The following is a 14,121-nucleotide window of genomic DNA, read 5'->3' on the forward strand; positions in this document are numbered from 1 at the left end:
CCAACTGAGCTGGAAGGTGGTGTTGAGGCCGAGAAGAGATCAGCCATGATCATCTTGAATGGCTGGCCAATTGCCTACTCCTGCTCCTCATTCTCAAGTTCTTAATCAGTGCAAGATTTAGGTGCAAGTATCTCAGCCATGTGATTAAAGCAAGCAAATTGGATAGCCATTTTGGTCACAACTGCACTTCTCACATATTGATGTCAGCACAGCAGAGATTCGGAGAAACATTGAGATTGTTGTTGAATCATCTCTTTTGCCCCCAACCCTGTGTGAATGATCTTCCTGCCGTTGATCTAAGAAGGCTATTTGGACTGTCTCAAGGGGGACATTTTGACAACACAACCTCATCTCAGCTGAGGTGAGATTATGACAAGCATCATTACCATCTCATCAACCTAGTGAGACAATCCCAGATATTCACACATTGGGCTGAAAATAAAATCCTCACTTGAGCCTTGAATGTTTTGATTTTGCAAAATCTATGGGTTGGTAGTCTTGATGAAAAAAATACTGTTTCTCAAATTTGGAAGTTGAACTCCAGTTAGAAAGTTGAACTGGTGAATGTGGTTCCCCGAAACATGGAAAAATGATCGAGTCAAAGCAGAATGTCTGTTGATCATTCATTCATTGATTTAAGCATTGGCCATTACATTTTATAAACTTTAAAATTACACGACTTAGTGTAACAAGAAGATAAATTCAGCACACATATGAAAAGTGAAAAGACACCTGACATTAACCACAGTAACACAGATAGCAAACAAGCCCTGCACTTGAAATCTAATTCTGCAAAACAACAATTTGAAATTCACTCAGATTGACTGGTAGACTGTGCAGCTGAATGGTGAGTACTCAAACATGCTATGTTGTGTAAACAGTTCAGGATTAATCAAGTGCATAACCCTACAGTATATATTAAATTCTACTAAAGTTTATTGTGATAGCTTGACAATAGTGGAATTATCATGAGCAGAGTGGTAACTTAACTGTCCTTCAAAATGGCCCACAAAGCCACTCATAAGCAGTTTATTACAACTTCCTCAGGACAATGAGGTAGGGGCTTTCACCCTGAAAATGATTCATGCTTTTATTTTGAATAATGGAAGAAAGAAACTGTTAATATTTAGCGTCTATTTCAAGAACTCAACAATTGTCATAAACCCCACATAACAGAGACAGCAATTTAATTCTTAAAATATGCATCTCACTCTACTCCTTATCCAGTTTAAGGTAGTAAATATTTTAGAACTTATATGATTACTAAACATGATTATTTTCATGAGATGTTTCTGATTATTTCAAACTAAAGAATGTATGTTCCGTCCAATTACACCCCGACTGCATCCGAGGGCACAGAACGTTTAGCAAACTTCAATTTTAGAAGGAATCTGCAAAGAGATCTGGAAGACAGTTTGCACAATATTCTAGGTAGTTGAACTCTTCCATCTGGCATGGGACACCTTTCCACTGCTTGAAGGTTCTTTTCTCAGTTGGCAACTCAACCACAAAATTCTTGATGTTTAAACTGGGCACAGATACAGATTTGTAGATCATCTCCATACCCCAGGCCTGTGTGGAGAAAAGTCATACAGAGCTGCTTGAACAGTATTTAAAAGTAGACATCACTCAGGTGCAGCAATGACCAGATACCAGAGAGTATCAGGCTTTTGGGAACCATGCAACTGATTTTCGAATCATAGCATTGTTCCAGCACAGAAGGAGGATATTTGATGCACCAATTCTGTGCTGGCTGTGTGAGAGTTGGGACTGCCTAACAAACATTCATGCATGCATCTCAAGTTAACCATCCAGAATCCAACTTGGTTTTTTGTTGGTTTGCAGGGTAGAAGCCATCTCTTAATTTAAAAACGTCAGTTGAAAGGAAATCACGTAACTGAATTTTACCCACCGTTTTGAAGATCGGCCGAGAGGCTGGAAATAGGAAGTGCTGCCAGTAGGTATCAAGAAAGGAGAACTGTGTGGCCTAGCCACTGGTGATATTGGCAAAGGCAGGAATGAGGGGAGTTTGTCTGCTCACTGACTGGAAGCAGTGGCCAAATAATCAGTCATTTACTGCTGCTAGGATTTTTCCAGACAGGGAACAGGCCTCCGATCTATGGTTTCTCTCTTCATGGATGTCACCAGACCTGCTGAGTTTCTCCAGCACTTCCTGTCCCCTGATCTCCAGCATTTGCAATGTTTTTCTTTTGTCCGATAATGTTTGTTATGACTGTGATGGGAGCCGAAAACTGACAATCAAACTCCAACTGCATTGTAAGAGCTTTTTCCTGGGGAACCTCCTTTCCAAACGCCCCGTGCCCCACAAACGCCTTCCCCCAAACCCAGCTCCAACACCACCAGCACAGGGCTGCCCCCTCTGATGCCTGCAGACTGCCACACCTGGCTCCGCCACATCCTCCACACACTGACTGACCCTTTTGAGGAGGGTTTCAATGTGGAGACACCATTCCATCTCCCTGCAGCCTTGGCAGGATTTTTTTTAAATTAATGGGATGTGGGCATCGCTGGCCAGGCCATCATTTACTGCCCATCCCCAATTGCCCAGAGGGCAGTTAAGAGTTAACCACATTGCTGCGGGTCTGGGTCACAGGTCAAACAAGGTAAGTACAGCAATTACAATCCATAATGGGCATTAATGAACCAGATGAGTTTTATTTTCCTGGCAATTGGCAATGGATTCCTGTTCATTATTTACCTCATTACTTCCAGATTGGTGTTGAATTCAAATTCCACCATCCACCATGGCGGGATTTGAACTGAGGTCCCCAGAACATTACCTGGGTCTCTGGATTAACAGTCCAGCAGTAATACCACTAAGCTGTTGTCTCCCTGTGTCAACGGTCAGTGGTCAATGCTATTAGTGCACTTTTAATTGAATGGCAATCTCAGGGACAGCCTTTTAATGGATACCCTTTGTAAAAATTGCCCCCCACCAGCTACATTTGATCCTGTGCCCGCAAACTAGCAGCCCTTGTGGACCAAAGTGAAGAAGAATAATCAAGAAAATGAAGCATAGTGTTATGATATCATTTCTGGTGGTTTGATGGACATTACATCCAATAGACATGCCTTCCATACATAACATGGGCTTACAAATAACAAACATTTTAGTTGCTTAAGGTGAGCACCCAATGGCGAGCGTGATACTGAGTTAAAGTGACTAAGAAGACCCCATGTTTGATTCCACACAGTCTTAGTTGAATCAAACTATATAGCAATCATAAACTATTTCTCTAAGTGCCTACAACGAAAGAATACTTCTGGTAAAACTACCCAGGATCTTCAACTTCTCATCATCAGCTTCCCACAGAGCCTGGTTTTAACTTTGCAAAAGCAGGCATCCACCTAATTCTGCACTACCAGGGACTGGTTGGTCGCTATGCTGAGCTGCCTAGGTTTTTACGTACCTGACCACACTTGCGACAGCTCACTGTTCCGCCTGGTTCCCAGTCCTCAAATTTTCTTGGAAGCTTTATTTTTCCACCTACTGTATAGTAAATTCTGCAAAAACAAAAGAGGCAATAGTAAGCATAACAAACATTTATTTTTAATTGGAATATGTTATAATGAGGGCATGCAAAATGTTGAAGCACTGATTGTAATTGACTTTAATCTGCATTTGGATTGGATTAATTGGGGGACTTTTCACCATGAAACCGTGTCATTTCATCTCTCCCTTCCACATATCTTCCTTTTTTGACTACTTCCTGATACCACCTACACTTGCTCAATACCTATTACATTTTTACAGAAAGTGCTAGAGAAACTGACTGCAACTGTGGAGACAGAAACAGATTTGATATTGATTCAACAGTCCAATTGGACTTTAAGGTTTAACTCTGTTTCTCTCTTCACGGATGTTATCAGACCTGCTCAGTTTCTCCAGCACTTCCTGTACCCTGATCTCCAGCATTTGCAATATTTTCTTTTGTCCTATAATGCTTGTTATGGCTGTGATGGGAATGGTACACTGATGAGCAAACTCCACTACACAACCAGATGCACTGTTAAATCACCTGCCAAAAATGGTTAATTTCACTTTTTAATCCTGCTATCCAAAACAAACAGAACATTGACCAGTTTTCTTTAATAAGTGTCAAAACATTCTTTGTATTATGAACAAAACTGACTCTTAAGGCCAGAGCCAACTAATGATTAGCACCCAAACCATGATCCAAAATTAAAATATTATCCCATTAATGCCACACACACAACACAAAAAGAAAAGTCTCTGCAGAGATGATTCTTTTAAAATAAGGAAAAAGGAAGAGACGAGTTCTTTGGGCCAAATCCTGGAACCAAAGTATAAAATGTGATAATTTCTCACATCTGCTGAACTCCTGTTGATGAAGCCAAATTCCTGATAATTGTGGATTGAGGATAAACGTCCAGTTCTGATTCCAATCAACTTGGATTCAAGTTGTTGAGAATTGGTCATGGTCCAGCTCCTCAGGCTTCACCAGACAGACAGAAATACTGGCACTCTGTTTACTGAATACTGAAACTTTATAAGTTCCCAATGATGTCTTCTAAGAAACAAGGCTTCAGAAGAAACTAAAGCTTCTGGGATCTCTTTCATACTCACTGCTTCTGGGTCTACCAGGTAATGTTCAGTAATTAATGCAATAGACCTAATTTTATCTCCCTGAAAACTATCCTTTTTTGCTGTTCCAAAGACATTTGATTTACAAAAAAAGAAACTGCAGGTATCTTACAGAACATGTTAACTTTTTGACTTCAGTAATTAGCAAGTCAATCATAGTCCACAGACTGTTGAACATAATTCCAAGAAAATGCGTGATCTTGTTCAACAGAGAAAACATCCAACTCATTCAAGCTCTTCCAGATCACTTTTCACATAGGTTTTAAAATTAACTATGCATTCTCAACATATTTCTAACTTTTCTCCATTCTGATGGAAGTACTGGAAGCTTAGCTCTTTTTCTCTCTTTACAGACGCTGCCTGATCTGCTTGGTATCTCCAGTATTACCTGTTTTTATACTGAAGGACATTTGCCAGTTTGTAGACTATGTCTACACAAAAATCAGCTCTTTGGTTAAGAAGATACAAGGGTGTCATGACTGAAGGAGTTATAACATTACAATCTCTTTTATAAAATAAAAATAATTTGACTCTAACCAAAAATTGACATTTGTGCCACACAAATGCCAGGCTATGACCATCACCAATAAGAGACAATTTAACAACTGCCCACTGACATCACTAAATCCCCTACTATCAATATCCTGGGGGTAACCATTGACCAGAAATGCAAGTGGACTCACCACATCAACTGAGCAGGCCAGAAGCTGGGAATACTGCAGCGAGTAACTCACCTCCTGACTCTCCAAAGCCTTTCCAGCATCTACAAGGTACAAATCAGGAGGGTGATGGAAATTTCTCCAGTTGCCCTGGATGGGTGCAGCCCCAACAACACTCAAGAAGCTTGACACCATCCAGGACAAAGCAGCCCACTTGATTGGCACCACATCCACAAGCATCCACTCCCTCCACCACAGACGCTCAGCAGCAGCAGTGTGTACTTATGTGCAAGATGCACACTGCAGACATTCACCAAAGATCCTCAGCTAGCACCTTCTAAACCCACAACCACTTCCATCTAGAAGGACAAGGGCAGCAGATATATGGGAACACCATCACCTCCAAGTTCCTCTCCAAGTCACTTACCATCCTGACTTGGAAATATATTGCCATTCCTTCACTGCCATTGGGTCAAAATCTTGGAATTCCTTCCCTAATAGCATTGTGGGAGGAATATAGCAGTCAAGAAGGCAGCTCACCACCACCTTCTCAAGGGCGACTCATGATGAGCAAGAAATGCTGACCAGCCAACGATGCCCACATCCAACAAAATAAATAGAAAAAAAAACTGACGAGGTGAAAAAAACATGGCTGCTATAAAGCACCCGGCTCTAGAGCTATAACCTCTAAGAGGACTGCAGAGAGACATGGCCAGATGTGTGAAGACTCTGGAAATACCAGCAGTTGGTAAACAGACATGGGATGTGTGAGAATTCTAGCTTCAGAGAGAAACAGAAGACAGGAGGCAGTGCTTTAAGGGGATTCAATACTTTGACTTCTTTGAATTGATGCCTCAAAATTAACAGCACCATATTCGACTTTTGAACAGCCTGTGTGCAGAGCTCCGAGAACACGGCTTGTGCCGAGAGATAAGTTTCCACCAAGAGCCAAAAGAGAGATTCCATTGTGAAGCACCCTGCAAGAAAACTCCTCCCTGGGCAGTAAGAGGGTGAGGAAGAGGGATGAAGTAGAGAGGCATTTTCAAACAGTTGTCTGCTGTAGAGTGATTGATAACTAAAAGGGCCACATCTACAAAATCAGACACCCCCCAGGGATCTTCTCTCTCTTTTTCCCTGCACAGGGAGCCTACCTTTATAAGAAAACACAGCCAATTCAACTGCAGAAGCAATTGGCACTGCTGGATCTGACTTCAAATAGTAAACTCTTCACTTTAGCAACAAGGGACGCAAACAGCAGGTCCCAATGGAAAACCACAGAGGCTATTTGGGACATCCTTCATTTACTTTTTTTTTGTCTCAATTATCTTCATTTTAACCTTGATGTCTTGTTAAGAATGTTCTCTCTTTATCTTTAGTGAACCTTCAGCAATAACGTGCAACAAACTTTAAGCCACTTAAACAAAAGATTGTTGATCTGAATTGTGATACACTAAAAGGTGACTACATTTGTTATATTAATGTACAGTTCATTGACAGTGTGGTAGACATGCCTGGTGGCTGTGACAGAGTTTAGAAAAGAAAGGGAGAAAAGCAAGAATAGCTGGCACAGCATACATTCTAGATAAAGGCACACCAAACGTGGCTGGGACTAAAACTTAAGCAATGGAAAGATGGTCACAAACACTTACTTGAAGTTTGGATTCACGTTGACATGGTGCATGCCCTCAATGATTTGAATATCACTGCCATGGCATACAGCCTCATTGCAGTTCCGGCAAAAAAATCTTACATCTTTCGGATCATTTTCCATTCTTACAGAATTATACTTCTGTTCTTTTACTCTCCGGGTGACTATGCTTTCCTGCTGGAGGTCTCGAATCTATAAGAGAGAAGTCACTTCAGGTTAAAGAGGCAGCAATTTGATCTCCTAACTAGATGGGCAACCCTTTCCTGTAACAGTACTTGCTAGAATTATAAAGGATCACAGAGGCCATATGGTACAGAAACAGCCCATTCAGCCCAATCGGGCCATGCTGGTAATTTTGCTCCACTCAAGTACCCACTCATCTTTTCTCATCTGAACCCTCAATCAGTCCTCAGATGTGCTTTCTTTTGTTATTGCTAACTGACATAGATTGAATACCATGCATCTTTAATTGAAAAGTTCATGTGGATTTATTTAACAGATAAGTCCATAACATGCATGCAATTACAGGCAAAGTGGCGGCCTAGTGGTATTATCACTGGGCTGTTAATCCAGGCATCCAGGTAATGTTGTGGGGCCCAAGTTCAAATCCTGCTGTAACAGATGGTGGGATTTGATTAAAAGTCTAATGATGACCATGAATCAACTATAAGAAAAATGTGTCTGGTTCAGTTGATAACAAGGTGTAGAGCTGGATGAACACAGCAGGTCCAGCAGCATCAGAGGAGCAGGAAGGCTGATGTTTTGGGCCTAGACCTTTCTTTTCTGAAGAAGGGTCCAGACCCGAAACGTCAGCTTTCCTGATCCTCTGATGCTGCTGGACCTGCTGTGTTCATCCAGCTCTACACCTTGTTATCTCAGATTCTCCAGCATCTGCAGTTCCTACTATCTCTGGTTCATTAGTGTTCTTTAGGGAGGGAAGCTATGACTCCAGACCCACAGCAATGTGGTTAACTCTTGGGAAATTAGAGTTGGGCAGTAAATGTTGGCCTAGCCAGGGATGCCCACACTTCATGAATGAATGCAGCCTCTCCTGGCATGCTAGGCTACTTGCCGAGCTCTGCATGGTAGTTGGTCAGGTGATTCGCATCCTGATCCTTGGTGAATTGACACATCTAGATCACAAAACAATGACACACCAAAATCATTTACTCCTTGCTTAGGTTCTACCTCTCCCCTTTGTAAAGCTTGTTTATCTGGCTTCAGATAATTTACGCGAATTGTATTGCTGGACTGTACAGAATTGCCAAGGCTCCTAAGCCATAGCAAGTACATTCACACTATTACAATGTTGCAAAATAATACTATGTTTTTGCAAAATCATTTAAAGAGTCTTACATTGATGAGATATTCCCTTTCTGGCATTTCTTGCACAGCCTCTATTGCACGTTTCATAAGGCCTTCGCGGCACTCGTTTATAAATTCCCTTGATATCTCTTTTCCGCCTTTTTTAGCAACCACTGAATAAATGCTGTTCTCAGCTCTAGCTCGTCCTCTGGCCTGGGAGAAGAAAGAAAAGTGCAACAATGATATAAGAGTGTACAGCAAGTGGTTCAAGATAGTTTCTCTTGTCAGTCCCTTTAACAGGGAAGAACAGGATAACATCCTTTCATATGTTACCTGCATCCAACAACAACTTGCAGGCACAGAGTGCATTCCAGCTCCAACCTGCACTCTTCTGATCTTTGCTGAAACAACTGTCCTCTACTCTAGATGGCAGTCTAGTCCATATGCTGATGTTACTTAATTGGTTCGTTCAATGACCTCAATCTTTAACTTGTAATTTCTTTGAGTTGTGCATGAAATAAAAAACGCACCACTGGTCCCCATCATATTTTGAGCATTTGTATCATGGTTTGTCTTATATATCCAATGAAATATATTTAACTTCCTCTTCAGTTGGCTGAATCACCAAAAGCCACTGGAAAGGAATTTGTTAGAGCATTACATCTTACCTCCCTGCATTTTCACCTAGTTTGCAGGATCAAATGGACATAACCTGCTCATTAATCTTGTAGGATCATACGTGTCGAAGACATATCTAGTAAATACATAAAACATTGGAGGCGGATATAATGTCAAGGTTTAAGAGGCACCTTGACAGATGTACGAATACAGCAGGGAATAGTGATATTGACAGCATAGAGACAAAAGATTTTTAGTTTAGAAAGGTATCATGCGTTGCCAGTCTTGGTGGGCCAAACAGCCTGCTCCTGTGCTGTACTGTTCTTTGTTCTCTTTTCTTTTATTGGCGCTGACTGAGCACAGCATTCTGTGTACCAACAATTGATTTACCTGCATCATAGCAATTTCATTGTTGATGAGACCATAGCGGATGACGATGTTGCATTCCTTTATATCCAGGCCTTCTTCTGCAACACTGGTGGCAAGTAGTAGGTTGATAATGCCATTTCGGAATTTCCTAATGACCTCATGCTGTTCTTGCTGTAATGTTGCAAACACACAAGAAAACATTCAACATTGAATTTATTACGTGCTGGTTAACTTGTCTGGACACACTATAACAAGGTCTATACAAATCAGGCGAAATGTCAGAAAGTTAGACTGCTAGGCAAGTGCATTCATCTAGTTCTGAGGTATGTTTGTCATTAAAAACATTTCATTGTATATTGCAAGATCTGAGCATGTTGTGATTTTGGGTTCTCTGCTGGGGGCAAGTGAAAATAAAATTACCGTAGTTTAAAGGCTGCTCGCTGTGAATCGACAAGCGAATCTGTTACATACTAATCTAGGATTTAGGAGCAGGAGTACATCATTTGGCCCATCAAGCCTGCAGTATCATTTAATAAGATCATGGCTGATCTGAGCGTAGTCTCCGCTCCACTTTACAGACTGCAAAACTGAGAGAATGGTTACAAGTCAGAATTCCTTACATAAATTTCATTTGAGAAGTTAGGGAATGAAGAAATTAAACATTATCAGTCAGCACAGTAGGTAATTTGAAAGGAAAAACATACTGAAGGGCAATCAGAAATAAGGGCAAATTCTAAATGTAATAGAGAAAACTGGTGTAATTAGGAATGAAGGTTACACATCTGACTGAGAGTAAGTATAATTGGAGATGACAATAAAGTGAATACTTGCCTCGTGATGATCAGTCAGACTCTCTTGAGGTAGTGGCAAGCCGTTTTTGTCAGACATACAATGGAATATGCTGAAATTAATTCAGTTTTGTGTTCATATGATGGTATGACTGACTGCACTGAGAACTGTATTCCTTCAAAGGAAGCAGTTACTAGGTGTGATTGAATTTAGCACCAACTTGGAAATCAACCTTAAGGGCATAAAGAAAAACTCATAAACAGAACTCTGTTCTGAGGAAGGGTCACCAGACCCGAAATGTTAACTCTGATTTTTTCTCCACAGAAACTGCTGGGCTTGCTGAGCTTTTCCAGCAATTTCTGTTTTTTTTTCTTGATTTACAGCATCTGCAAATTTTTTCGGTTTTTAACTTTAAAGGCATGTTCACAGGCAGTTTAAAGGACAATAAAATTAAGGGCAAGCTTTTGAGCAAAAGCAATAAGCTGATGTGGAAGGAGACGTATGATGATGCTATAATCATGGAGATAGTTGAAAATTACAAGTGATCTCCTTCATTTAAGAAAGGGCCTGTTGAAAATGCAGTCAGTAAGCTTTGCACGGTCAGAAAGATCACACCTGAAGTGAGACACAGCCTGAGTGAATATATAGTTTAGGGAATTTAGAGGCAGCACGGGAATTCAGTGCAGAGGGGAAGAGGTACTTTTTGCTTTTTTTTGGTTCATAGCTTGGAATATTTGTTCAACAGGATAAATTGAAGCACAGCATCAGAGGTCCAGCACAGAAGAGTGAGACCACAGGTAAACTGTAAGTTCATTATTTCGTAATAGCTACTAATTTGACTATCTATTATCGATTACCTTCAAATTGAAGGTAAATAGGGAAAATATTGGCAGGTTACTAACTAAAAGACCAGTAGGAAATTTTGAAAATCCAATTAAGAACACATAAATAAAATAGAGATGCCATGTGATGCGTTTCACCTGCATGATGTGGAAGTTGGTGAACTTCTTTGTGGTTCAAAGTGACCACATCTGTAGCGAATGTTGGTTGCTTCAGGAACTTGGTTCAGAACTGATGAACTGGAGTCAGAGCTTCGAATATTGTGACACATCAGAGCTGGTGGAGTTACCTGCTTGCTGAGTTTCGGGAGGTAGTGACAGCCCTTAGGCTAACTACCTCAATTTGGGTCAGTGGTCAGGCACAGGAGAGTGTGACAATGAGTGAGGCAGGTAAAGGGATCCAGGAAGTAGTGCTGAAGGAGCCTCAGCTTTGGAACTTCTTTAACAGGTTTGAGATTCTTGCTCCCTGTGTGGATGAGAGCACAGAGGGTGGTGATGCTGAGAAAACTCACCGTAACACCAAGTACAGGGAGCCGTTCAAAATGGGGGAGTAAAGAGGAATGTAGTTATAATTAGGATAGTATAGTCAGGACAATAGACACTGTTCTCTGTGGATAGGACTGAAATTCCCAAAGACTGCGTGGCCTATCTGATGCTTGGGTTCAGAATATCTCATCCAGACTACTGAGGAACATAGAATGGGAGGGGAAAGATTCAGTTGTTGCGGTTGCCATAGGCACCAACGACATGTGTAGAGAAAGGAAACAGATTGTGCTGAAGGAACATGAGCAGCACGGGGCCAAATTAAAAACCAGAATCAAAAAGGATAATAATCTCTGGATTACTGCCTGAGACACGAGCAAAATGGCACAGGGTCAACAAGATTAAAGGGCTAAATGTGTGAGTCAAGTACTGGTGTGGGAGAAACAGGTTTGAATTCATAGGACATTGCAACTGGGCACTGGGGAAGGAGGGAGCTGTTCTAATGGGATGGGCTCCACCTGAATGATGCTGGGACCAGGGTCCTGGCCAATTGAATAACTAGACCTGGGGATAGGGGTTTAAATTAAATAGCAGAGATGAGTTGGGGGGGTTGGTGAGAAGGGTTGGAGGGGGTTCAGTTGCATGGAAAATTATTTAAAAAATTAAGGCAGGGGTTGGACTCAACCAAGGATATTAAAGCTTCCAGAACAAGGAATATGACAGAGTTTAAAAAGGGTCAAGAATCTATGTTCAGGCACCATAGATAAGGGGATAACTTTGAGAAGCAGAGCAGATAATGCAGGACTGAGGATGTTCGCTCTATATGGAACAAGGTAAATATGTTTATAGCGTGGATTGAAATTGATGGGGTATGATATTTTGGGACCACAGAGCCATAACTGCAAGGGGATCACAACCGAGACCAAAATATCCAAGGAGAAATGTCCTAACTAAAGGGCAGGCAGACAGGCAGAGGAGGCGGGGCTGCTTTGTTCATAAGAAATGAAGTTAAATCATTAAAGCTAGAAGTGATATAGAGTTGAGAGGTATAGAATCTGTGTAGGTAGAGTTGAGGAACCTTAAAGGGAAAAAAAACCTGATAGGAACCTTGATCAGGCCTCCCAGCAGTAGTCAGAATGTGGGGAAGTAAATAAATCAGTAACTACAAAAAGGCATGTAAGAAAGGCACTATTACAATAATCATGGGGGATTTCAATATGGGAAAATTGGGTTAGTTTTGGGTCTCAAGGAGAGGAATTCATGGAATTTCTACAAGATTGTGTTTTGGAGCAACTTGTAGTGGAGCCCACTGGAGAACAGACAATTCTGGATCTGGTGATGTGTAATAGGGACAGACTTGGCAGACTTGATTGGAAGGAGACCCTGACAGAGAAGACAGTGGAGCAGCAACGGTAGGAGCTTCTGAGGGTAACTCGGAAGGCACTGCAGAAATTCATCCAAATGAAGAAAAAACATGCTGAAGTGAGGACGAGGCAACCATGGCTGACAAGGGAAGTCAGGGACAGGGCAAAAGCAAAAGAAAGAACACACCATGTGGTGAAGATTAGTGTGAGCCCAGAGAATTGTGAAGCTTTTCTAGCAGAGGGTAACTAAAAAAAAAGGAGGGGAGAAGATGAAATCTGAGGGTAAGCTAGGTAATAATATAAAAGAAGATTGCAAGTTATTTTTAGTCATATAAAAGGTAAGTGAGAGTCAAGAGTGCACATTTTACAGCAGGAAAATGTGGCTGGAGGAGTGGTAATGGAGAAGAAAGAGATGGTGGATGAACCAAATACACACTTTGCATCATTTTTCACAGTTGTAGCCATCAGTGGCATACTGGAACTTCAAGAGAGTCAAGGGTAGATGTGAGTGTAGTGGCCATCACTAACGAGGTGGTGTTGGGAAAGTTGAAAGGTCTGAAGGTGGATAAATCACCCAAACCAGATGGACTACACCCCAAGGTTCTAAAGGAGAGAGCTGAGGAGACTGTAGAGGCATTGGTGGTTAGGGTTCAGGAATCACTGGAGTCAGGCAGAGTCCCAGAGGACCAGAAAGTGGCTAATGTAACACCCCTATTTAAGAAGGGATGGAGGCAGAAGACTGGAAATTATAGGCCAGTCAGTCTAATGTTGGTTGTTGGTAAGATTTTAAGAGTCCATTGTTCAGATGGGATTGCAGAGTACTTGGAAGTGCAAGGTAAAATCAAGCTGAGTCAATATGTCTTCATCGAGGGGAGGTCATACCTGACAAATCTGTTTGACTTCTTTGAGAAGACAACAAGCAAGTTAGACAATGGACATTCAGTGGATGTGATCTATTTGGATTTCCAGAAGGGCATTGTTAAAGTGCCACACAGGAGGTTGCTAAATACGATAAGAACCCATGGTATTAGGGGCAAGGTATTGGATAGAGGATTGGCTGATTGGCAGAAGGCAGAGAGTAGGGATAAAGGGGTCTTTTTCAAAATGGCAGCCAATAACTACTGGAATTCCATAGGGGTCAGTTGGGATCATAACTATTCACTTTATACATTAACAATCTGGATGAAGTGACTGATGGTTTTGTTGTTAAGTTTGCAGATGAAACAAAGTTAGGTGGAGGGATAGGTTGTGTCGAGGAAGTGAGGAGGCTGCAGGAGGATTTGGATAGACTAGGAAAGTGAGCCAAGTAGTGACAGATCGAATACAATGTGGGAAAACGTGAGTTTATGCACCTTGGCAGGATAAATAGAGCCATTGAATATTTTCTAAGTGGGGAAAAGCGTCTGGAATCTGAAGCACA

At 41.4% G+C, this 14,121-nt stretch overlaps 1 protein-coding gene across 4 annotated transcripts in view; it reads right to left on the bottom strand.

Moving 5' to 3' along the window:
- Window positions 1-618: 618 nt before the first annotated feature.
- dhx58 (DEXH (Asp-Glu-X-His) box polypeptide 58) overlaps window positions 619-14,121 on the bottom strand; it is a 43,241-nt gene continuing 29,738 nt past the window's right edge. For all 4 annotated transcript variants that reach the window (XM_048560514.2, XM_048560513.2, XM_048560512.2 and 1 more), the window contains exons 10-14: window positions 9,248-9,397; window positions 8,291-8,452; window positions 6,936-7,126; window positions 3,432-3,525; window positions 619-1,572 (exon numbers count right to left, since the gene is read on the bottom strand). In XM_048560514.2, the coding sequence (XP_048416471.1) occupies window positions 1,381-1,572; window positions 3,432-3,525; window positions 6,936-7,126; window positions 8,291-8,452; window positions 9,248-9,397 (789 nt within the window). In that variant the 3' untranslated portion in view covers window positions 619-1,380. The remainder of the gene's footprint in view (window positions 1,573-3,431; window positions 3,526-6,935; window positions 7,127-8,290; window positions 8,453-9,247; window positions 9,398-14,121) is intronic.

The sequence above is a fragment of the Stegostoma tigrinum genome, chromosome 31 (assembly GCF_030684315.1).
Source record: "Stegostoma tigrinum isolate sSteTig4 chromosome 31, sSteTig4.hap1, whole genome shotgun sequence".
Taxonomy (NCBI): domain Eukaryota; kingdom Metazoa; phylum Chordata; class Chondrichthyes; order Orectolobiformes; family Stegostomatidae; genus Stegostoma; species Stegostoma tigrinum.